The 26,024-nt window shown below is 40.7% G+C and overlaps 1 protein-coding gene across 1 annotated transcript in view; it reads right to left on the bottom strand.

Moving 5' to 3' along the window:
- Positions 1–553: 553 nt before the first annotated feature.
- The window catches only part of LOC125463347 (diphosphoinositol polyphosphate phosphohydrolase 2-like), a 50,041-nt gene continuing 24,570 nt past the window's right edge, over positions 554–26,024 (bottom strand). Inside the window, exons 2-5 of the mRNA XM_048554550.2 lie at positions 15,665–15,775; positions 9,781–9,825; positions 7,531–7,615; positions 554–2,665 (exon numbers count right to left, since the gene is read on the bottom strand). Of these exons, the coding sequence (XP_048410507.1) occupies positions 2,463–2,665; positions 7,531–7,615; positions 9,781–9,825; positions 15,665–15,718 (387 nt within the window). The 5' untranslated portion in view covers positions 15,719–15,775 and the 3' untranslated portion in view covers positions 554–2,462. The remainder of the gene's footprint in view (positions 2,666–7,530; positions 7,616–9,780; positions 9,826–15,664; positions 15,776–26,024) is intronic.

The raw sequence follows: 26,024 nt of genomic DNA, 5'->3' as shown, positions 1-26,024 counted from the left end.
GTTTTGCTTGGATTCATTTGAGCTGTTCAACTTTATTTCAGAACAAGAGGTTACAAACAGTTTTAGAAAAACAGACATTTTCAATACAAAATGGAGAACCACCTTTTAAACAAAAATGTCTATCGTCATGCTAGTTCAGTTGCTCAATGTGAACTATAAACAGGGCCCTTAAAAGAGAGTGTCAGTACATCACTGACAATGGCAGAATCAAAAAGTATTCACGATGACTGCACCAGCTCTGGCCAGGGGCATTTCTTAAACACTTATTTCACACTTCCATGCACAAATTTCTCATCGGCAGGATGTGGACACTACTGGCAGAGTCAGCATATTACCCATCCTACAAAAAAAGGGTGGAAGAGCAGATGTTGCAGTCCTTGTGATACAGCTGCAGTACTGATAAGTACAAGTTTGTTGCTGGATCCAAAGACCCAATGAATATTACCAATTGACAATGTGACTTGAAGGGCAGCTGGTGATTCTATATATGTCTACTGTCCCACATGGGATAAAAACACAACAAGCTGTTACAAAATGAAGTGATAGAATACACTTGGTTCAAAATTCAGTTTTATTCAAGACTATTAGTCTCATTAAGAAAATGATTTTTTTAAAATCAAATACAGTAGACTCTCTTGAATGGTGTCTTTGGGACTGTACAGAAAGCTTAAAGATGGTGAACCATACACAGCTAGAAAACAATATATATAGAGAGAGAGTGAGAGAGAGATAGGTGACACCAAATGAAGCAATATTGAATTCTTAAATAAAGCATGCCATGGCTGGATAAGGCAGATTTATTCTCAGGAGTCTTTAGGCTACTGCAATCAATATTGAGGCTGAACCATCTGTTTTAAAACAGAACTCTTGATCAAGGTGGGGTAGAGGCCACTGAGCAGGAATTGAGATTGGAATGGAATACTTCCATTCTTGATATAAAAAAAATTACAATTACTTGGTCTACAACCCCTCAATATTCTTTAACCTTGAAGGAACACCTCCAAATACAGCAGGTTACAGTACAGCAGGCTTCATGCTGGCAAAGAGGTACTGTCAAATTAATTTTTGCACTGTGGTCTTTAAAGAAAAGGATTTATCCTTTCATTTCACATAGAATTCTTACAGCCAGCAGAACAAGGATTGATTAAAGGGCTGGATACTTTGAACCCATATTAGGCAAAAACAAACACATCACACCTCCACTTCCTGCCCAAAATTTAAAATGCAAACAAACAATCTTGATAAGTGCAGTTTTAAAAATCACAAATTCTGCTAAACTGACTTTTGTAAATTTCAGTTTGAGGGGCAGTCACACACTGAAGTCCCCTGGAGCGTTACTTCATTCAAAAATAATCCATCTTCTCTCCATTAGCAAGATACAAATATTTAAACAGAAAAGTTGGAAACAGAATAGATCCAGGCAACCAACACATGGAAGTGAATTGATTTGATCTGAACTGTTCAAACACCAAAATCTGGAGTGAGTGAATCAGTTCAATTTGGCACTGACAATATTAAGTAGATACCATTCAGCTTCTGGACCCATTCTTCAGACTAAAGACAGCAGCTCATTTAGTGGGAGTCCAATATATTTGTAAACTTCAACTGTAGAGCAAGATAGACAACAGAGAGCGACTAGAGTATGGGATGACACTTTGAAACATAAAGAGTGCTAGAACAATAAATTGAGTTTAAAAAACAAGACAAGAAAGGAACAAAAAGTGTGTTCAGGGCATAGAAAAATCTATAAATTAAAAAACAGAAAAGCCAAATTGACAGCTGTTTTATTTGGTATGGGAATTTTGAGCATTAAGTTTTTGAACATTGTGGGTGAGGTTGGGTTAGGGAATATTTAACTACAGGTCAGTAATTCTTCAAGACAGGATATCGAAAAGTGATCTGATGCAGCAATCAGAATATAAACATTTTAATTAATACCACTTAAAATGATCAATTTTGAAAAATCTTCTATTCAATTACCCAAACAATTTGTATGGGGCAATTCATATTTCAACATTTAAATGATAAATGATTGCTGGGCAATCAGACTTTCTAATAGAATGTCCAAATGTTCATTCTAAACATTCAGTTTAATTTTGATGTGGAAAATCATATACCACATTGCCGTTGTAAAACACCAAAATAGAAAGTCATTTTCACATCTATGGCATGCTATTCATGGTAAAATTGAAACAGGATTAAGTATATCCTTTTATATAATGCAAACTTAAAACAGTTAGTGGCCTGCAAGGCATCTAACAAAATAATGCTAACATAAATCAGTGTATGGCTTTGGTTTTCAACACTATTTTACATCATAAAAAGTTTCATATCAACACTGCAAGTACTCATGCAAAAGTATTTATACATATACAATCTAACCTAGACTGTTCTGCCTTAAGCAGAATGCAATTTACTAAGTGACTGCACATGAGCAGGAAGGCCACATGTGAATGTACATTTCATCTGAGGTCAGATGACATCCCTGAAGTTTGGGAACTGGTCACATAAACAGTAGCTGTGTCAACCAAATTGGAGACCAGAGAGTTTCCATTTGTGTTAGAGTTGCCCAGTTTCAGCTTTTTCAAGTATTCAGCATGTACTGGTTTGTGACGCTGCAAAACTTCAATCGCATCTTCAACTTTAAACCATTCCCTTTTTCTTCCTGTGAAAGCAAAATATACAAGATAAACTACTTAACTTCTTCTAATGATATCAACCATCAGGAATTTCAAAAGGCATTTGAAACAAGCATTACATAATAAAAACCTGCCAGCTAAATTAAAGCCTGTGGATTGAAAGGCAATCAGCATGGATATAAAATTGAACAAGGGGGCGCAAGCATGACAGTGGTCGTTATCAGACTGTAGTAAATGGAGTATACATTGCATTGGGAGTGTGCACGGAGTGGGGGACAGAGAAGAGGGCCAGATTGGACAAACCAGGGGTCGGGGTCAGGGTGAAGAAAATCAGCCCATATCTCAAGGTGCACAGAAATCTAAACAGAAAACGGCGGTTCTCCAAAAGAAGGGATTCACATTAGGATTGTGCCTCTTGTTGATATTTAACAGTGCCCTGGGCGTATGTACAGGACATTATTTAAAAATATCAGATGACAAAAACATATACAGGTGAAGAATGAATGAGAGAGGCTTCAGAAAGATGCTGACTTGTGAAGTGAGCAGCCTCAAGGCAAATTTTTAAAAAAGTTTTAAAATTAGCTAATGGAATGTTGGCACCAGTGGCTGGTCTAACAATTAATACCCATCCCCAACTGCCCTGGAGAAGCTGGTGATGAGCTGTTGCATTGGATTTGAACTGTTCAAACACAAATTCAAGTGAAATCAATTCAGTTTGGCACTGGCAATATTAAGTGGATACTTAAGCTTCTGGAGCCATTCTCCAGACCACAAAGACAGCAGTTGTCTCATTGAGAGTCCAGTATATTTGTAAATTCCAACTGCAGAGCAAGATTGGCAATCTTTGTTGTTCTCAATTGTCTTAGTCCCTGGGGTGTAGGGGAAGAAGTTTAGGATTTTGACACAAATTAATACTAACTGATACAAGATTTCTCTGTTAGGACAAATGTGGAAGGACAATAAACAGTTAAAATGGGGACAAGAACAGAAAGAACTTGAGGTAACTGCAGAAACGTTTGAAAGTGTACGGACAAGTTGAGAAGGCTGTGAAAAGCATATGGTGTCTTCGGCTTTATGAATCAAGGCAAGGGAGCGTGTTCTCTTGCTGACCCTTCTGTCAAAGGGGGATTGCAAAGAATCAGGAAATGAAGTGAAGAAACAGTTTTCCAGAAGTGGCCTGTGATCTGAAATATATTGAAAGATTGACAGAAGCAAATTCAAATCACAACTTTCAAAGAAAGTGGTAGATAAATAAAGATCAAATTAAAGCAATATGAAAGAAAATAAGAAGTGTAGCATGGTGACATTTATTGGCCAGCTTTACCAAAAGAGCCAGAACAGATTAAATGAGCTGGAAGATCCAGCACAAGCAGACATCCTATGGTAAAGGACACCACTGGTACTGGTAAGATTGGTTATGAAGTGTCCATGTGGATCAAACAAATTTTAATATTTAAATCCTAAGCATTCCCCCAAACAAGGATTGATGATCAAACACCGTGTAGTGCAGTGGGTACATCCCTGCCTTTGAACCAAAAGCACAAGGTTCACGTGCTACTCTAGGGCTCGATGACCATGGAATACAGACAGAGACTGAATATCAACTTGTAAATCCATTCAACATATGCCAATGGCAGGGGATAAGAGCTGGAGATATTCCTGGTCAGCCCTGTGATCCATTCACAGTTCATAGCTCAGGACCACAACATGCATGAAAATAGGTGTGCTGCCACTGCAACAGACTCTTGGTTGGATGGCCGGTATGAATCAGATTGGTACCTACATTGCAAGTGGTTTGATCCCCATTCCAGCTGGGATGGATTCAGGTCCTGCATCACTAGTGGAGGACCCTGCCTTCAGGGAAAGAATTCAAGAAGGGGAATGGAGGGTCCATCATGCACGTGTACCAGCTTAAAATTATACAGTGTCTCAATGCTGGCCACAAATAGCTTGCAGCAAGTGCCAACATACTGGTTACAAAAAGCCTTTAAGAATGATGTAAAGCCAGGACCCCAAATTAACTGGAGCTGAAGAAGGTAAATTCAGTTTTCATTACATGGGTTTCTGAAGGTGTAACTGGCTCGAGGATCGCATTCTGTCCCCATCTAACTTCACTATCCCTGGCAAAAAACTGAATGGCATTTGACAAGACTAAAGCGATAGGACAAAAGACAAACAAGTGCTTTCCATTAATTTACTTTATTGACAGATTCAACTTCTTTCAGAAGAATCAATTGACCCATGAATCAAGGCATTCCAAGAATGAAAGAAAATTTGGAAAAAAGATGCATATCCAGGATGAGAACCTTCTTTTCGTCGTCCACGCTCCCAGAGTATGCTGGGTCATTCACATTATGCATTGCTCAGATTCTCTCAGTCAGGCAAAGATAAAATAGTTCAGTAAAAGTGGAAGAATTAAACTAAAACAATTGAAAATGAAACTGGCAAGAGCTAACTCATGCAAGGTCAGAACAAGAGCAACGACGTTAGAGAAAGCCTGTTTGCGAAGTGAAATTCAAGGGAGGACTACACCCATCCGGTAAAAAAAATGAAGTTTGAAAAGACACCACAATAGACCACTCAACCCTGCTGTATAGCTTTACATCTCTCAATGCACTCAAACCTGATTATTCAAAGTAACTGTGCTGATGAAGGGTCTAGGCCCAAAACGTCAGCTTTCCTGCTTCTCTGGTGCTGCTTGTACTATCTCTATTCAAACTGACTGTCAGCTTTCACAGCCCGTGTTGCGAAGTGCTTCCTATGCACAACCCCCTACAAAAAAAAAATCAAGATCTAATAGAAGTTTTCAAAATCATGCGAGATCTGGACAAAGCTAGGAGGGAGATACCACTCCTGCTCAAGACATTTAAGAGTCAGATGGTACAGTATTTTGCAAGAGAACCAGCGAGGACAGAATAAGTTGAGTGTATGTTTACGGTCTGTAATGCACTGCCTGGAAATGTGCGAAGGCAGATTCAGCTGAGGAATTCGAGTCAGAACTGGGTGATTATTTAAATGGAAACAATGTGCAAGCTTATAGGGAGAAGGTACGACACTATGACTTGATACCAATGCTCAGACAGCCAGTGCTGACATTGGTTAAATGGCCTCCTTCTGCACCATAACAATTATCTGCTTTGAAGATTACGCATTCTTATTTGCACTTGTTCAGAGTTATTTCTACAATATCAAATCCTTGTAACAATGTAAATCACCTGGATCAGATCACTTGATCTTTCACATTCATGTGAATACAAACTAAAGAACACACAACCTGCCCTTAAGTCGAGCCTTTTAGCTGCAGTTTCATTCTGGAAAGTGCACATTCATTCCCCTCTGGAAGGGGTACAATCCTTTCAGAAGTGGTGCCCAAAACTGCACACATAGTGCTGTAAATGGGGTCTGACCACAGTGCTGAACCAGCACAGCACAACCTCCTCCTCACTAGGATACATCACTGTCTCTGCAAGTTAAACAGCAACATCCCTTTGCGCTTTGTGTTTGAACTAGAGTGCTCCTTCAATTCAGACAAAAATCAGAGCGGGATTAGACACTGTCATCGCAAAGCTTGAGGGAAAGATGCACACTAGCATTGGATTGATTTGATTGGATTTGTTCAGAAAGTTTAGATAAAATGGCATTATTGAAATCTAGGAATATCCAATTTCTTAGGGATGAACAAGGAGCTGCAAGTGATTTGAACTGCAAACATGTGGGAAATGTTTATTTCAGAATCCCCCTCCCCACCCCCATTTCTGAAGAAGGGTCCTGACCCAAAAAGGTCAAGCTTTCCTGCTCCGCTGATGCTGCCTGGCCTGCTGTCTTCATCCAGCTTCACAACATGTTATCTCAGATTGGCATAGCTTTTGCTTTGGTAGTATAGAAAATAATCAGTATAAAAAGCTAACTTTACATTGGGGTACTATTTGTATTGTCACAGGGCAGCAGTGGCGCTCAGATTGATTAGCACTGCTGCCTCACAGCACCAGAGACCAGTGTTTGGTTCCATCTTCTAACAACTGTGTGCGGAGTTTGTACATTCTCCGTGTCTGCATGGGTTTCCTCCCAGTCTAAAGATGTGCTGGCTAGGTGGACAAATTGCCAAGTGTTTAGGGAGGTGATGTTTAGGTGGGACGCTCTCTGAGGGTCAGTGTGGACTTGTTGGGCCGCAGGGCTGGTTTCCACACTGTAGGTGTTCCACACATTGCTGTGGATTCAAGATTTTACAATTTCCTCAAAAAGGGATGCAGATAGAAAAAAAAAAGTGTTGTAAATACTTCATGCATCCCGTCGGAAGGAATTGAGTGGGCATGTATTAATAATGCAACGCACACACACCCCAGTGGCAGTGCTTTGTGTCAGGGCACGCTCCTGCACGAGGACCCGAGTATGACTGAGTACTTTCTGTTACCACGAAATAAAAAAGTGCAGTCCTTTCAAATGACAGTGATGTACAGTTGTCAAGAAAGTTTCTAAGAGCACTCGAATTTACATGAATCCTGTATTTTTTTTTAAAGTCAGCCCCAAGCAATCCATTTGTGCTAGCTACAAAAAAATAAAACAAGCCACCCTGCCCTGTTATCCTCCTCTGCAGGCACTTGCAATGAAATATCTGTTAGGAGAGCATTATTACTCCTTCAATCCCCTCCCTTCACCCTACTGAAAAAGAAATTGATTACTCGAGTTTTAATTCAGTGAGAATTTAGTTTTTAATTCTCAGGATCCTTCATTGACTTTAGAAAGCTGTACTCAACATTCAGCCGTAAAAGCACCACCCAATTTAAATCACAATAACATGTATTTCTGTATTGGAGGTGCAACAACCCAACTGGAATGCAAGGGAATGCATTCCCTACCTGTTCCATTAACAGTGAAAGTATCTGGAACTCACCAATATTAACAGAATCCTCCCAGTCTTCCAGAATTTCTGTCACTATCAGAACATACACGTAGGTTCTGTGTTTTCGGTCTCGATTCTATTACAAGAGAAATAAAGAAAAAAATAAGTTCAAATTGAGAAGGAGCAAACAAAAAAAAAATTCTACAAATTAGGAGGGCAAATGGCAGAGAGTATCTAAAAGCGGTGTCTCTATAGTCACTGTTTGGGAATCTGAAACCAGAGGGTACTTTCCGTTATCATGTTACATCAGGATCATACTTGCTGCTAAACAACACAGTTACGGAAAAGCACTAGGATTAGTGAGTGCAGAAAATGAGATGCTTCTGGGATGAAAACGGGAGGCACGAACAAGCTTGCAGAAATGACATCACCAACCCAAGGAAACCTAACCAGATAGATAGAAAGCGGGACATAACACCAGCGCTTCGGAGGCTCACTGATGATGTTACCTAGAATGGTGACGAAACGTCTGAAAACTAACCTTCCAGCTCAGCGAGCAAACTCACATCCAGAACCTCAACCTGAGCTACAAATCTTCTCAAAACTCACTAACAAGCTTGCAGATTCAGAAGAGACAGTTCAAAGTACTGTAGATCAAGTAAAATCTATATAAACTTACACATAAGGATTGAGTCCAAACAGTGAAAACACAAAACAAAAAAGGCATTGGAAGATCTGAATGGTGTTACACTGGGCTGAACAGCCAAAAAATTTGTCTGCTGAGGACAGCTGATAACAAAAGACAGATGCAACGCTGGAGTCAGATTGTCAGAAGTTATTTTGTGAACATGAAGGATATGGGGGCAGTGGTTGGGGGGGGGGGGGGGGGGGCACGGTGGAAGAGGAGAGAGAAGTAGTTGTGCTGTCACATCGTCACTTTCCTGTGTCTCTCAAACTTGGAGAGTACACAAAAAAGTCAGAGATCTGAAGCCTGTTTGGATGCCAAAATGTAGGAGACATTTATACACAGACCAGAAGACCAAAAAAAATTGCAAGATAAAAGAACTCTTTCTAAAAAGAAAACCTCCAGAAAAGAAAGCACTAGCATTTTGACCACAGCTGGAAGTCTGCAAGATTTCTACAGTGTGATGTGGAGGGCAGCAGAAAGACACATAACATCTCCTTGTAGAAGCTACTAGTAGCTGAAGGATAATAGAAAAGACATTAACGAATGGATCAGAGTCAAAACAGAGACAACAGCAAATAACAAAACAGCAAACCTCTAAATCACACTCACTAAAAAGGGGGAGAAATTTTCAATAACACTCAGCACTTTAATAAAATAAGCAATGTCTGTAAATCAAAAACATAAATCAAAATATTGAATCACTAAGACAGTACAAACCTCAAGTGTATGGAAGGGTTTATACTACATTATAGAGAGAGTGTAATTGTGACTTTTATAATCTGACAGGACACACCTGGCCTGATCACAGAATTTCAAAGTTAAAAATTGGCAAATTGACATGAAAATGGAGGATAAAGTTTGTGAAATTGCGGAATGCTTGCATCACCCAGGAAACTTGAAAAATTTACACTATGACAAAAAAAAAGTGCCACAATAAAATGTATGGAGATGGTAGCAGTGCAGACATATGGCACTAGTGAAGGGAATTCTCACTGACAAGCACCTGTAAACAAGTGGCCAGGGATAAATGTGACAGAAATAAACAAGGCTTTTAAAAAAAAAAATAATCAGAGGAAAGAATATTGAAGTTTATCAATACCAAAAGAGGGCATCACAGCAAATTGATAGGAAGGACATTGGTCAGTAGAATAGGCAAATATGGTTTAACATAGGCATGGAGAAGCAACTCAGGAAGAAAGGAAGAGATCAAAGCCTTCAATTTCTTTTTGCAGCAGATAAAATGAAAATTGGTGACGAATAGGGCAAAAAGGAATGGCATTTTAAGACATTTGTTTGTGAATGCTTGTGCAGATTTTGGTTCCTCAGTAGGTGGGCAATAAAAAAAAAAGGAGTTTCCTGAAGAACGTACGTTTCAAATTCACAGGAAAGAGGTGGCCACATTAGAAAGGCTGTTTGCTGTCAAGCTGAACGTGGTGGGTGATTTAATAATGTGTAGACTATTTAAGGCACAAAGGTCCTGTTCTCTAAGCAGATACACAAGCAGTGAAGATTATAAAATGTAAAAACTCCCCTGAAGTGTAGTTAAACTGTGGGATGCTGCATCACATACTACAATAAATCTGGAAGGTTAAATTTCAACAAAAACAACTCACCTCAAATATTCCTAGTAATCTTCCCAACTTTCCTTTCACACCAGCCTGCAAACAAATGTTTTAAAGAGTTGAATTCAGAGCATAGGTTCTCCAGAAAGACATTCAAGACGGTCAGTTTTAACTGGTTTGCACACGGATAGTAAAGTTGCCAGTTTAGAAAAGCTTCACATAGGTAGGGGAACAATTCTGGCCCCACCATCAGCTCAACCAATGTAGTCACATCCAATTGGGGGGCTTACTGTTTAAATGACTTCAGGTGAATATACTAGAAACTGGTCTTGGCATTTTAGTTACCACGGGAAAAACAAGGAATTTTAAAATGCACGTCTGCTGCACATATGTATGACATTGGAAAAGGATAGTGAATGCTTGTCACCACTTATTTCATCAATTAGAACAGCAGCAACCAAACCTGGAGGGCACCTCAATGTACACCAATCAACATTGCTGGGCATCATGGGGTCTCATTGAGACATAGCCCACAAATCAAAAGGCTCATTTTCACAAGGAATTAACCATGCTATATTTTCATTATCTTGTCGATATCCGATTTAACTTTAATAATTTTCCAACCCTAACTATTGACCAACTGTCAGTGAAGGAGCATTTTGCTTCTTCCATCCTACAGCAAGGAGCACATATTGCACCTTCCATAACTCATTCCACTCACACTTTACAAAAAAAAGGTTTATACGAAGGTTTATAGCAGAATCTCTTTCATCAAATACCAAAATGACTCAATATCATTGCAAACTGGGCAATTATAGAACATAAACCAACAGTATTCCCAGTTATTGTTTTGCAAATTGATTTGCATGCACAAACTGGTCATAAAGACTTCTGATCGAAGTTGTTTGAGCCAACCTTGCTTGGCTGGAACCACAACACTGCCCAAATGCTCCGGTGAAGCATCAGGACAATTCTGCCACGTCAAATCTATCAACTTTTCTCAAATGGTGAGGCTCCTGGGAGCTTGGGGGGCAGTCAAGAGCTCAGCAGGCAACAATAACTGCCATGAAACTCCAACTAAATGTTTACTGCAACAAGGATCTTTGAAATCAAATGTGGTCATGATCTGACTGATATTCAAGGCCTATTTCTGCTCTAAACAAAAAATCCAGTGAAAATCATTTGTTAAAGTTGCAAAAATACACTTTATTCTTAAAAAAAACTAAAGCAGTTCTGTGAAGTGTTTGCACATAAAGAAAAACAATTTTAGAATTTGACATTCTTTGCAGTTGTAAAACCAAAAGGCATCTCTTACTTAGGTAGGATACTATTCACATACATGGAGTCCCAGGGGTCCAATAACCAAAAGGACCCCCATATAAGCTTCAGCAGGAAGGCCTAGACTGTGAACTTTTCCCAGTGAACCTTATCAGCAGCTGCCTCAAGCTTTGGTGTTCCTCAGCACGCAGCACCAGACCTTGGAATGTGCCAGTCTGCACTCAGTTAAGGTTGACTCCTTGTTTTGGAAGGCCAAAAAGTTTCAGCCAGGCCAAAGAGCATCTTTCACCAAGTTGATGGTCCTCCAGGCACTGATGTTTGTCTCAGGTGCGTGCCCCAGGGAACAGACCTAGCACACAGGCCTGCACCACAGATGCTCAGGACAAACTTACTTTAGGAAGATCTAAAATTTCATGCAAGACCAGCACAATTGTCATGCTCAGATTCCCCCAAGTCTCACAAGAATTAAAACACTTCAGCTAATTAGCTTGAGGGTCCTAGGATTTAGTTGCTGATCTCCCTTGTGTTAAGTGCAGATTTATTTTGTCTCCCATTCTTGCTATCAAAGTGCCTGGCCAACTGAAACTCAGGAACAGACCAGTATATCGAGAGCTTTTGGTACAATTTACCTCTGACCTCAAAATCACCACTCAGTTCACAGATATATGGCTCAATGAAATTCACTGCAATCATGGTATACCAGTCAGCAGGACGTACCAAGCCTTCTTTGACAAATTCATTAGCTCTACCAGCTACAGAAGTATAAGGGCAGCAGGTGCTTTGCACATAGAAGCCTCAAATCTCTACAAATGACCCCATCCTGATTTGTGAAAACAATAATCTTTCAATATTGTAGGCTCAAACTCCTAGAACTCTCCAAACAGGCACAAAGGAGCTGCAGTGCTTTAAGGCAGCAGCAACTAGGCATTGGTATTGTCTGTAACACATTAATACAAAAATAAACTCAAAGCAATTGCTAACGAGTAGGACAGAGCAAGAACCATGGGGACAGTTATCCTATTCGGATTCCTACTAAGACAGGCATCAATAATCCTCAATTTAACTTCATAAAAACAAACCACAAGCTAACAATTTGACAGCTTCAGTTCACATCCATAAAATGCGGTTCATGTGGTGTCAGGTCCAGGCAGATCCTACATCCTACGTGCTCATCACCGTAAACATGTCGTCTTGGAATGGCACCTCTTGGATTTACTGTCTCCAGCATAAAGATTGTAGAAATATTGTGTCAACTGAAATCGGATTATCAAAATACAATATGCTATTGTGTACACATGTTTGCTATCTCTATGTGGTTTAGATTTTTGTTGCATTACCTTGTGTTATGTGCAGTGACTATTCAGAGGATAAAGGGCTTATTAACTTCCTCGTATCCTTTACTTTCATTCCACTGCAACCATTTCAGAATTCAGGGTTATGCTTACAATATGTTCATTAACAGCCAGATTTACTTTATACCCATTTTTTGTCACTTTTCTTGATTAAGCCAATCACGTATGAATGTTCATCATCATCACTAACTTGAAGAAATGGAATAACAAGTGAATTGAAAACCACAAACTATACCAGCAGTGATTCAAATGGAAACCATTTACAGTGGAATCAGAAGTTGCTTCTGGGCATTATATGGAGAAATAGTAAAATTTGCTTAAATTAGGAAAAATTTGAATGTTTAAAGTTCTACAATAATTTGGAGCCAAATCTCTCTTTAATAGAGAGAGTATGGCTATTGTAGAGTTTAAAAATGTTTATGACCACAATCAGGCTGAAATACACCCTAAGTTGTGGGGAAGAGGCTTTGACTTTGGTACACAGGGCAGTTTCAAAGTTACATTAAAAACCTCATCCCCTCATATCATTAAAAAAAGTACATTGCTGGATGGAACCAAGGGAGAATGACTCAGAATGGGTGGTGGCTATGTTTACATTGCCATCACCACCCTCCTGTTGTGGAAACTGCCCTGCACTATAAACAAAATTACTTGTCAAACTAGATTCCTGGTTTAAAATAAAAAAGTCCACTTTGCTTCAAATCAATAGAAAGATGGTAGAGGTTAAAAACAATTGATTATTCTGTTGTGCCCTTGCTTAAAAACTTACAGAAAGTCAGATTCATTTATTTGCCACATTTGTTTAAAAATGTCTCTTGCTCAGAATATAAAAAATTTGTAGCCATAATCACAGTTTCTTCACAGCCCACACATATCCTCTGGATCCTTCTGCTTCGCTATCACTTAAGGGGATCTGAACAATGATCCTTTTAGAGGGAGCTACAGTCCAGCTGTTTTTCACAGTCTGACCCAAAAATGGACTAAAATTTACCACTTCTAAAAGTAGAGCAATACTAGTATCAGCACAGTAGTCCAGTATATAGTGGTACTACCAATTTAAAAAGGAGGTACACATCTTCATGTTGCACTGGCCAGTATGGAGGTTACTTAGCACATCACAGAATCGCCCTTTATTGCTCTCCACTTTACTGCTCGAATGGTATAATTATTGTTCAAAGACTTACAACATAGCAAGATACAACAGATGTTTAAACTGTTCCTTTTCTAGCATAGCATGGCTTCTCAGCAGAACCAGATTATATCCATTTCCACCCATGCTGTATTAAAGTTTAATTTTACCCTCAAAACCAGAGTTTCAACCCTCTCACATCCAATTCCAACTTACAAAAGGTCTCATATTTTGTCTCCATTGCTCTCTTGAGCCTCTATTTGAAATGGGGAGGTGGGGAAAAAGAATGGATCTTACATCCAACTTTCTCCATTTATAAAAACACACTTCTTGGTAACTTTGAGCAGCTTCCCTTCTTTTAACGGTAAGACCTGCACTGATGCCATCTCCACTAGATGAGATACCAAAATGGAGATTGTTTGCCTGCCTGCCAGGCTAGTCTTATGGGAACAGCCAAGTTCTGACGAAGGGTCAATGGACCCTAAAAAAACATTAACGCTACTTTTCTCTCCATGGACGCTGTCAGACCTGCCGAGTGTTGGACTTGGATGGGATGCTCTTTGGTGTTGATGCAGAATCATAGGCCAAATGGCCTCTATCTGCACTGTAGGAATTCTAGGATTTTATTCTATGATGAGCCACTGTTGCACTAGAGTCACCCCACAGAGAAACTCTCATGCTCTCGTCTTCTCAAAAAAGTCACGGGACGTGGGCCAGTGCTTACTATAATCGGCTATCCCCAAGCACCTTTAAAAGAAGGGAGAGTGAGCTACTTTCTCAAACCACTGCAGTTCATTTGGTTTAGGGACATCCACTCAGTGCTGTTTGGAGGAGTTCCAGGATTTTGCCACCAAATGAAGGAACAGTGATAAAATTACTACGCCATGGTGATGTTTTAGAGAAGGAATTATTGCTGTGGTGTTTAAGTATGTGCTGCTGTTGTCTTTCTAAATTGGGTTTAGAAGGAAGGTACTAAAAAACGCTGAATTTCCTCAGTACAGCTTGTGGGTGGTGCACACTGCTGCTACTGAACATTGATAGTGGAGGAAGTGGATGCTTGTGAATGTGGTGCCAATCAAGTGGGCAACTTTGACTTGGGTGGTGTCAAAACTTCAGGTGCTGTTGGAGCTGCACTCATCCAGGCAAGTGGGTGCCTGGTGGATGTTGGACAGGCTTTGGGGAGTCAGGTGAGAGATCACTCACTGCAGGATTCTTAATCTTGATGTGCTCTTGTAGCCACAGTATTTATGTTGTAGTCCAGAGCTTCTAATACTACAGTAATAGTATTAATAGTCAACAATTCAGCAATGGCAATGCTACTGCCACTGTAAGCCCAAGCCTAGACCTTGATACTGAAGCAGTCTGTGCCCAAAGACAGCAAGACCAGGACAAAAACCCAAAAGCTCAATCATGGCAGGGACAGCATCACTACTTGGCACAGTGTATTTATCTGCAGAAATGATTTGTAGATTTGTCAGTTTTGCTAGTAACTCTCAAGTTAACATCTTGAGAAGATAATTCATGAGGGTTTGAACAATCAAGTTAACCCTTCAGGAACTTCAGAACAGCATCTGGTGAAAGGAACACTTCAATGTGCTTTTGGTGGCAGAGAAAATGAAGAGCTTAAAAAAAAGGTGCTGACTGAATCATACGAGCGGCAAAATTAAAAGCTTGTCATTCTGACAAATCCCAAAAGCCAAGTGCCAAAACAATGTGTTGGTCAAAGGATTAAGCAAAAATAAAAAGCTTTTACATTTAGCTCAGCCATGGCAGCTGTCAAATACTGGTTAAGTGTAAAACAACACAGCTGAGCAAAACAAAGTAATAAAAACTAGCCACACAGCCCTCGTGGGGTAGTTAATCTATTCAGTTGTGAAGCACTACATAAACCTTTCACTGCTACTAAATCAGACAATGGAACAGGGGATTAAAATCCACAAGCTAAAAAAAAATTTTTAAAAAATCACAAAAATGGTTGATGTATCACTACTTATCTTGGCCTGTAAGAAAAGGCAAAAGATACCTGCACAGGCCATTCTACCAGAAAAACAGGTTGCTTTAAAAGCACTAAAAAAAGTGTACACCAACTGGTTTCCATGGATAATTAAGATGCATACATTGACCAGAAAAAGTGGAAATACTAGAGACAGAAAGCCCTAATGCATCATATACGAACCTCTTCATACACTTCCCTCACTGCTGCACTACCCGGCTCCTCTTCAGGTTCCATTCCTCCACCTGGAACAATCCATTGGTCTGGATGTCGACTGCTACTGACCAGAAGCACCTGGAGAGGGAAAAAGACTTCAGTCAAAGTTTAACACTCCTACTACACTTCACTGAAGTGCATACAAAGGAACTGCTTTGCTGAATCTTCAGTGGTCAAAAAACAATGTAAATTCAATGCTTAGTTTAAATTAATACACATTTGATGCTCAGTTCCCACAAGATGTCATTTCCAAGCAACACAGTGTGCTAGTACAGAATGTTTTAACAGGTCCTAAATTTGCATGAGTGTTCTATTCAGTTATCCAACACTCAAAAGTTCAGGAATCCGAAGAATAGACCATTTATCCAACTTCCTACAAAGTTAGGCCAGATGGAGGATTAGATGCACAGGTTACTGCAGATAGTTTAACAGTAGAATTAGTTACTAGCATGCCAGGTGGGAGGATAAAAGCCGACAGTTTAGAAGGACTGTATTATTCGGACAGAACTCACACGATACTCTGTTATAGTCCAAAAAGGTTGATTTGAAAGCACAAGCTTTCCAGGTGCTGCCCCTTCAGGTTTTTTTTTTTGGGGGGGGGGGGGGGTGGAGAAAAAGAAGAGATTAGCACCTGACTGCATGGCTGTGAAATGTTGACAACTTACAGCTATTAAGCTCAACTCAGTTTGCATCTTTTTGCCTGTGGCACACTGTAGGCACATCCTGGCAGGACAAAAATCACAAATGCAGTGGTCCTCAAAAAAGGAAGAGCTCGGGTTTGTTAGCAGTCAAAACAAACACAACCAGCCTTTTTGGAATGGTGGCACACAGCACAAGTATGGCAAGGTAGCCAAAACAAACATCAGCAGGATGCTCAAGAATCTCCACTTTGAGAACAGTTGCAACAGAGATAAGCAGCTAAACAATGAGTATTGCATGTGGGAGCCACTAGCTAAAAAAAGAGGAAAGTGGCAATAGCTCCTGTGGGTTGGTACGCACAGGCAATCCTAAGAATCAGTCTGGTAGATCTTTTTGTCACAATACCTCTACAGCCAGAACATCCTTCACAAAGGCAGCAAAATCAATACACAATACTCCAGGTGTAGTCTCACCAAGCCCCTGTAGAATTGAGGCAAAAATACCTTGTTCACGTACCCAAATCCTTGCAGTATGAGAGCCAACATACCATTTGCCTCCTTCACCCGTGCGCTATTTTCATTGACTGGTGTAAAAGGACACTAGGTCTTGTCCCAGTCTATTACTATTCAGACAATAATCTGCCTTCCTGTTTTGGCTACCAAAATAGATAAACTCACTTACCCACCTAATACTTCATCTGCCATTTCATTCAACTTTTACCAAAGCACGTTGAAGTATTTCTGCATCCTTTTCAGTTTGCTTTCCCACCCAGCTTTATGGTCGATTAAAAGGTTACTGACCTGAAACATCAAATCTGTTTCTCTCCACAAATTCTGTCCAAGCAAAATCAGTGCCTATGGATCTCATGGGGCTTTCAAACTGTTGAAGTATTGTAGAATGCTGCCGAATTATAGACAGTTGGGCAGTGGCAAGATAAGAGAAGTCAGCATGAAATACCAAAGCAAAAAGTTTAGACTATTGAATGAGACAAAGGCATACAATTCATAGGAATACAAGAGTAGATTAATTTGAATCCACAACTGAGGTGAAGCTCACAGTAATGCAGATAAATAATCAATTGGAATATCAATATTTCAGATCACCCTTTTGTACTATTCAGAACAATATGGCACAATTGAACTGAAATGAAGGCATTCTACTTCTGCCAGCTGTTTGGTCGAGGGAATATACCACACCTACCCCCATCCTTTGCCTTATTCTCCCATAAAACTTTTCCCCTTCGAAAGGATACAGATTCTGCTTCCAGTAGACGGAGGCAGTGCATTCCAGATCACAACTCTATGGGAATTCCTTGCATCCACATATCTCATCTTGTTCTTTGGAGGAACAAACTTATCCCTGTCAGATGTACCAATTTTGTAGCACTGGAAGCAGTTTCATTTTGTTTACTGGGTGCAATTATTTCACCATTTCTTTCAACATTTTCCAACCTTCTATACTCTAAGGGGAGCAAACCATCCCTTCAGTCTCTCCACATTAGCCACATCACACACTGCTCAGTTACTCAAACTTTGAATCACAGAGTCCTATGCTCAAGTCCCTGTCTAGTACTCAGGCACAAGAATCAAGACAGAGAGCACTGTACGGCTGGAAGGTGCACTAAAGCATGGGTCTCCATCTGCTTGTTCAAGTGGATGTAAAACACCCAGTGCATTGTTGCACTGGACCGAGGGAGCTTCTTCCAGTGCCCTGCTCAATACTTCTCCTAAAACGTGATAACCATGTTGTTTTGGGAGGTAGTTTGCGCACACATTTCCTACAAGAAAAATAGGAGCAGATGTCAGTCATTCAACACATCTAATCTGCTGTACCATTCAATGAGATCACAGCTGATCTGATAATCCTCAACTCCACTCATGTCTCCCCCACCACCTCCCAAAAATCCTCGATTCCTTCACTGATGTAAAAAAAGCTGTTGTTCTCAGCTTGAATATTCTTAATGACTCAGTCTAGACACCCCTATGAATTGAAGAAATTCATGATTCATTCTGCTCCTGGGAAAAACCACCTTCACCTCAGCCCTAATTGAGTGAGCCTTCACTCAGGTTCTAGCTGCTCCCACAAGTGGGAGCTACGCTGCATTCACCCAGTCAAACCCCCTCAAATCTTGTATGTTTCAATAAAATCACCCTTCCTTCTAAAATGAGGAGGAAGGACTAACCAACTCCTTAACCCCATGAATCAGCTAAATGAACTGCTGTCGAACAGCATTCAGTGCCAGTACATCATTCAAAAGTGGGCAGCCACACAAGTCTGTACAAGATTTCCTTAGTTTTAAACTGCAAATCCTAGCATTAAAAGGGCCAAAAATCTCATTTGCCTTCATTAGTTGCTGCACCTGCATGTTAACATTTGTGCACTGCATGCACAAGAACACCCAGATCCCTACATACTACATTTTGTTTGGGAGTCTCACTACATTTAAATAATGGACTGAATTTTGATTTGTCATAGTGAAGTGCTCATACTTTCCTAACTTAAAACACTACCTGCAGGTTTCTGCCAACTCAATATTCTCTTGCAGATTCCTTATGCCCTCGTCACAACATGCCATCACTTATTTCTTTACCAGCAAATATGGAAATATTGCACCTCTGCCCCCTCCAAGTCATTAATTAGAAATATAGGAATTAAGGGGAGTAGGTCATTTTGGCCTTTGAGCCTGCAATACCATACAATCTGACCATGGCTGATTGTACAATTAATAACTTTTACCCTAGGACCAATCCTTGTGGCCACAAGATTGGGCAACAGAATTAGGTCATTTGGCCCATCAAGTCTGCTCTGGCATTTGACGATGGTTGATGTGTTTCTCAACCCCATTCTCCTGCTTTCACTCCATAACCCTTGATCACAATAGTAATCAAGAACATCTTAAATACACTCAATGACTTGAGTCCACAGCCTTCTGTGGCAACAAGTACCAAGATGCGCCAATCTCTGGCTGAAGAAATTCCTCATCTCAGATCCAATAGGTCATTCTTCACTGAGGCAGTGCCCTTGGGTTCTAGTCAGAAATAATGGGAACTGCAGATGCTGGAGAATCCAAGATAACAAAGTGTGGAGGTGGATGAACACTGCAGGCCAAGCAGCATCTTAGGAGCTCAAAAGCTGACATTTCGGCCCTAGACCCTTCATCAGATGAAGGGTCTAGGCCCGAAATGTCAGCCCTTGGGTTGTCTTTACTTTTGTGGAAATTATCTTCTCCATGCCCACTTCATACAGGCCTCTCAGTATTCTATCAATTTTAGCAAGCACCCCATATCTCTCAGAACTCCAGAGGACAGTCATGAGTCCTCAACCACTCCGCATGTGACCAGCCCCTCATTTCCAGGAGGATTCTTCTAGGCCCCCTCAAAAAAAAAAAGGGCCAGGACATACTTCCTTAGACATGGGCCAAAAATTGCTGGCAATATCCCTGTGTCACTCCACTAGTTAGTTCTTCCCAACTTGGAAAAAGGGACCCATTAATCGCCACTGTTGTGTTAATTAATCCTCAACCCATGCTACTACGATGCACAGGATTGGAGGTAATCTTGTACAAATGCCTTCTAGAAATCTAAACAACACTCGCTTACATTTCCCTATCATCAAATGCTTATAGCCACAAAAGAACTCCAAGTATGTCAAAATATTATTTCACTTTAACACAACCATTTGTTACTCAAAAAAACACGCACACCAACCTGTTCAGGCATCTTATGACAGCACTGGCATAGGCAAGATTTCAACCTGGGGCATCAAGCTCAAAAGTAAAGACACTGCTTAGCCACAAAGTGCCCTACTGTTGGAGTTAAGTTTCTCTAAATGCTCTATTTCTTCCTTAATTAGATCTGTAGATCTTCCCAACAGAAGTTAGGCTAACTCATCTATAAAACTTTCTAAAGAATAGGAGCAATATTAGCAATCTTCCAAACTGCTGGAATCTTCCTGAAATCCAGTGAGGTCTGGAATATTTTGTACAATATAGTGGTGAAAAGCTTTATGAAATACAAGCTTTTAATTTTAACGACTCAATTCTCTCTATCCAAGTATCATGGCCTGCACCCTCTAACTTGGCGCGCCATACCTCATTCTTCTTCCCAAAACAAGACTTCACTAAATATTTCATCCGTCCACACCTCTACTCATTCCAGCCATCTATGTAGTTGGGAAATATTAAGTCTCTTCACTGTTATCTATATCGCAGTTTTGAAAACAAACAAATTGGGAAAACTTTCAAATTACATGTTGTACACCCAAGACCAGCTCATTAACACACATAAAAGCAAGTGTCCAAACTCAGTATACCATGACGTTGCTGTGGATTCAAATCTTCAGTCTGAGAAACAAGCTCATTCCACGAGATACTTTATCAAGAACATTTTGAATGTATGCACATACACAGGCACAATACCACCCCACAAAAATTAAAGGGGGGGGGGGGGGAGCGTAGTAGGCTATTGCACCCTTTCAGCCTGATCCGCTTTAACCCACATTCTCCCCCCACTTCTTGATGCCTTTAAAATCCGAATTTCTTTGAATATATTTGCTGACTGACCTCCACAGCCTTCTGGGCTAGAGAATGCCACAGTCTGCTAATCTGCAAGTGAAGATTTTTTTTTCATCTCGGTCAAAAAAGATCTGCTGTATCCCTTGGGTCTAGGCTCTCCAACCAGGGAAGACATTCTCTCTGAAGCTTTAATTTCAAGGAAATCCCCTTGTCCTTCCAAATGCTCGTGAATACATGCCCAGTCAAACCAATCCCTCATTAGGGCAGTGCTGGTATAAAAGGTGAGTGAACATTCACTGCACTCCCTCTACAGAAAGTATATCTTCTTTTGGTCTTCAATTCTAATGCTCTTCAAAATCCATGACTTTGAATTAGGCAAGTCAGTAAAACATGCTTTGCTTTCCAAGATTTGAGAGTAGATTTGTAGCTTGGGTTGTGGGTGTTAAGCATCGAACATAGAACAGTACAGCACAGCACAGGCCCTTTGGCGCATGATGTTGTGCCAAACTTTTACCCTAATCCTAAGGTCTATCTAACCTCCACCCCTACTTTATACTATCATTCATATGTCTAATAGCCACTTAAATGCCCCTAATGAGGCCAACTCCACTATCCGCTCCAGCGATACATTCCACGCCCTACCACTGAGTAAAGAACCTACCTCTGACATCTCCCCTAGGAAAGAGTCTCTGGCTGTCCATTCTATCTATACCTCTGATCAAGTCCCCTCTCATCCTTCGTCATTCTAAAGTGAAAAGACCTAGCTCTCAACCTTTCCTTCTAAGGCCTTCCCTCCATTCCAGGCAACATCCAGGTAAATCTCCTCTGCACCTTTTCCAATGCTTCCAGATCATTCCTGTAATGAGACAGCCAGAACTGGACACAGTACTCCAGATGTGGCCAAACCAGGCTTTTGTATAGCTGGAGCATAACTTCACAGCTCTTGAACTCAATCCCTCTATTAATGAAAGCTAACACACCATATACTTTAACAACTCTATCCACCTGGGTAGCAGCTTTCAGAGAACTGTGGACATGAACCCCAAGACCCCTCTGCTCCTCCACACTGCCAAGAATCTTTGTCAATCCTATATTCTGCTTTCAAGTTTGTCCTTCCAAAATGAATCACTTCATATTTTTCAGGGTTAAACTCCATCTGCCTCTTCTCAGCCCAGCTCTGCAGCCTATTAATGTCCCTGTGATCTAGAACAGCCCTGAGCACTATCCACAACTTGACCTACCTTCGTATCATCTGCGAATTTACTAATCCACCCTTCCACTCCTTCATCCAAATCATTTACAAAACAAAAATCACAAACAAAGAGGACCCAGACAGATCCTTGTAGTACACCACTCGTAACTGAGCAACATGTTGAATATTTTCTGTCCACTTATCACCCTTTGGAGACAAAAAGGTCAGCCAATTCTGGATCCAATCTGCCACATTTCCCCTTATCCCATGCCTCCTTACCTTCTGCATGGGCCCACCATGGGGAACCTTATCAAACACCTTACTTAAATCCATGTATACCACATCCACTGGTCTACCTTCATCCACGTGGTCAGTCACCTCTTCAGAGAATTCAGTAAGGTTTGAGGCATGATCTACCCCTCAAATACATGTGGACTATCATGAATCAAACTGTGCCTATCCAAGTGATCATAACTCCTGTCTGAGAGCCCTTTCCAATAATTTGCCCACCACTGACGTTAGACCAACTGGCCTGTAATTTCTGGGGTTATCCCTATTCCCTTTTTTGGAGCAAGGGAATAACGTTTGCCACTCTCCAATTGTCCAGCACTATACCCATGGACAGTGAGGCTGTAAAGATCAAATCACCGAAGGCCCTGCAATCTCTTCCCCTCGCTTCCCATACAATCCTTGGATAAATCCCATCAGGCCCAGGGGACCTATTATCTTAACTTCCTCAAAATTCCTAGCACTGCTTCCTTACTAACATCGACCTCCTCTAGCCTACTTCACACTGTCCTCCTCTGCAACTAGGTCTGTCTCACTTGCAAATACCCAATAACAGTATTCATTAAGGACCTCTCCTATCTCTTTAGATTCCACGCACAAATTCCCTTCACGATCCTTGATCGGCCCCAATCTTTCTCTGGTTATTCTCTTATTCTTCACGCATGTGTCTAAAGCCTTGGGGTTTTCCTTGATCCTATCTGGCAAGATTTTCTCATGGCCCCTTGTAGCTCTCCTAAGCCCTTTCTTCAGCTCCTTCCTGGATAACTTGTATCTCTCTACAGCCTTTCTGATCCTTGTTTCCTAAACCATAAAAAAGCGTCCTCCTTCCTCTCAACTAGTCATTCGACTTCTCTTGAGAACCAAGGCTCCCTCACTCGACTGCATCTTCCCCGCCTGCTAGGGACAAACATCTGAGCACATGCAGTATGCATTCCTTAAACAATCTCCACATTTCTATAGTGCTCTTCCTTGACGGTATCTGTTCCCATTTTAATGTTACCCAGTTCTTGCCTAACTGAATTGTAACTACCCTTCCCCTAGTTACAAACCTTACTCTGCCGTACATACCTATATCTTTTTCTGTGGCTATTGTAAAAGTAACAGAGTTATGATTGCTACTACCAAAATGCTCTCCCACCAACAGGTCTAACACTTGGCCCGGTTCATTGCCGAGCACCAAAACCAAAAGACCAACACAAGAAGAGGCCACTATCTACATACTGTGTCAGGAATCCTTCCTGAATGCATTGGACAAAACCCACTCCATCTAAACTCTTCAAAATGGTCACTGTTGACGTTCAGTACCTGGCCCGTGTGTGTGGCTTTTCTGTGTACTTTTGTTTGGAGTTCCCCATTTGTCTTGCGCTCTGCCATGATGTCCAGGAATGGGAGCTGTTTGCCTTTCTCCTCCCCTCTGGCAAATTTTATTCCAGTGAGGGTATTAGTTATAAGTTTGTGTCTCCTCTAGTTTGGTCTGCTTAATGACGACAAAGGTGTTGTCCACATAGCTTATCCATAGTTTTGGCTGGATTGCCAGAAGGGCCATCTTTTCCAGTCTTTTCATCAATTTAAGATCAGTAATAATCTTAACACAAACCATCTAACAATTCAGGTTTGCCTGTATGTATACCTCTGCTACCTTGCAGCAAAGTAAGGAGTCTCAGACAGTATTGATAGGAGGAACTGATACATTACTAGACACTAGGCAATTTTAACCCAACTGGAACAAACATGGCTGCAGCTCAATCAGATATAAATCACCTAATGCTAACCAGGAGGGGCCAAGCTCAAAAAAAGAGTGAACTTGGGGATACAGCAGAGTACCAAAGCTTAAAAAAAAGGGAAGCGCTGCGGTTCTCAAAAGAATGTCCCCCCTTAATAACAGTATTTGTACTGGATCATTTCCAATTGCGTTGCCATGATTATCTGCACTCCCAGGGCTAAAATTTCAACTTTCCAAAGTGGGATACAATCGAGGTACACAGGATTAAGAGTGAATCCCAATTTACATTTCGATTGGATTTGGGGAGTAAGATGAGGAACAGCCAACAAATCACCCCTCCACAAACAAAGTTCAAATCTCATTCTATTTCTCTGGTGTTGAAAAAGTCAAAGAAAAAAATACAAAACAACACAACTTAGGTGACATGTCCTGCCAAAATGCTGGATGGGATTTCCACAACCTTAAAAAAGTATCAGAAGCAAACATCTGTTATATCTCACTCTGCTGCAGGAAACAGTGCTACTTTTGCCCCCAACTACAGACACTGGAATTTAGTTTCAAATTTGGAGGAAAATAAACACGCAGGCAAGGAGTGGACGGAGGAAGGGAGGACAAGGCAGGCTAGTGGAAGTGAGGTAGTGGCACATGCTGGTTTAGTCAGTCAAACTGGCCCTAATACCCACAAGAGGAAATCCCAGTCATGCAAGTCACAAATTGTCAGTATTCCACTGCTTATTTCACCAAACTCCCTTCAACCACTGAAACCAAGTTAGCAATGGTTAATAGAAACAGAATGCAACCTATAGCATAGCAGTATTAATTGCACCAGCTGTGCCACTGTACTGGATGCGTCAGAAGATGCACAAAAATAGTATTTCTGTTTATAGGCAGCAATCAGCACTTCAATCCACACGTGCTGAGGTATGTTATGCATTGCAAATAAGCACACCACAAATAAGTTCAGAGTTGTTTCAACACAAAGTCACACGGTCATATTTCCACCAGCTCTGAAAGAGCAATTCCCCTCCTGCCACACCCCCATTTTCTCGCAACTGGTCTAGGAATTACACGTTTCAGACAGTAACCCCAATTCCCCTCAAGTTGAAATTCAACCTGCCTCCACCACAGCAGGCAGTGCATTCAAGATACAAGTTACAAGCCGCCTGCAAAAGATTTTCCTCATGTTGCTGTTGGTCCTGTAGCCAATAGCCTTAAAATCTGTGCCCTCTCATTCTTTTACAAGTAGGAATAGCTTCTCCACCCCTCTATCCATGGTGCCCATATTCAAAATCAAGATGAGGTCTGAAGAAATCATTACTAAACATCAACATTCTTTTCCCAAAAAAAAAAGAGACAGCTTTTCCAATTTGTCCTCATGCCTGAAGCTCCCCCCATTCTTGTATCATCTTTTCAATACCCTTTCAAATTCTTTAAAAGTGTGATGCCCAGAACTGGACATTCCAGTTGGGATCAAACTGACGTCCTCTACAAACAAAAACTTCCTGGTTCTCATACTGTCCCAAAGAATATTGTATGCTTTAATAACTTTAAATAAATAAAAAAAACAGAGTTAAGCTCAATAATGTGGTCATCTTTTTTGTTCAAGAAATTAGGATGAATTCCACACAAGGTTGGCCATTTCTTAAATAACATACAGCAGGCAACAAGGGTAGCATACAGATGCTAGTAATTCATTTTACTTAAAAGAAAACAAGATTCCAAACAAACAAATCTTAGTTTTGCCTTCAAGGCCCTTGGTGTACTCCCTCAAGTCAAAACTCATTTGCTCGAAATGAGTTTCTGCCCAACGTCATGCAGAAATATCTCACCAAGATTGTCCATGGCATTCTCATAATACGATCGTGATACAAAGCCACCTTGTTTGGCCACAACCCATCACACAAGCACCATGATCATCATCTAAAATAACTAACATCTAGTGCAGTAGGCTACTTCATTTGGTTACAAAACA

Source organism: Stegostoma tigrinum, chromosome 25, assembly GCF_030684315.1.
Source record: "Stegostoma tigrinum isolate sSteTig4 chromosome 25, sSteTig4.hap1, whole genome shotgun sequence".
NCBI lineage: Eukaryota > Metazoa > Chordata > Chondrichthyes > Orectolobiformes > Stegostomatidae > Stegostoma > Stegostoma tigrinum.
Note: the sequence above shows the minus strand (reverse complement) of the source record. Positions and strands in the feature narration are given on the sequence as shown.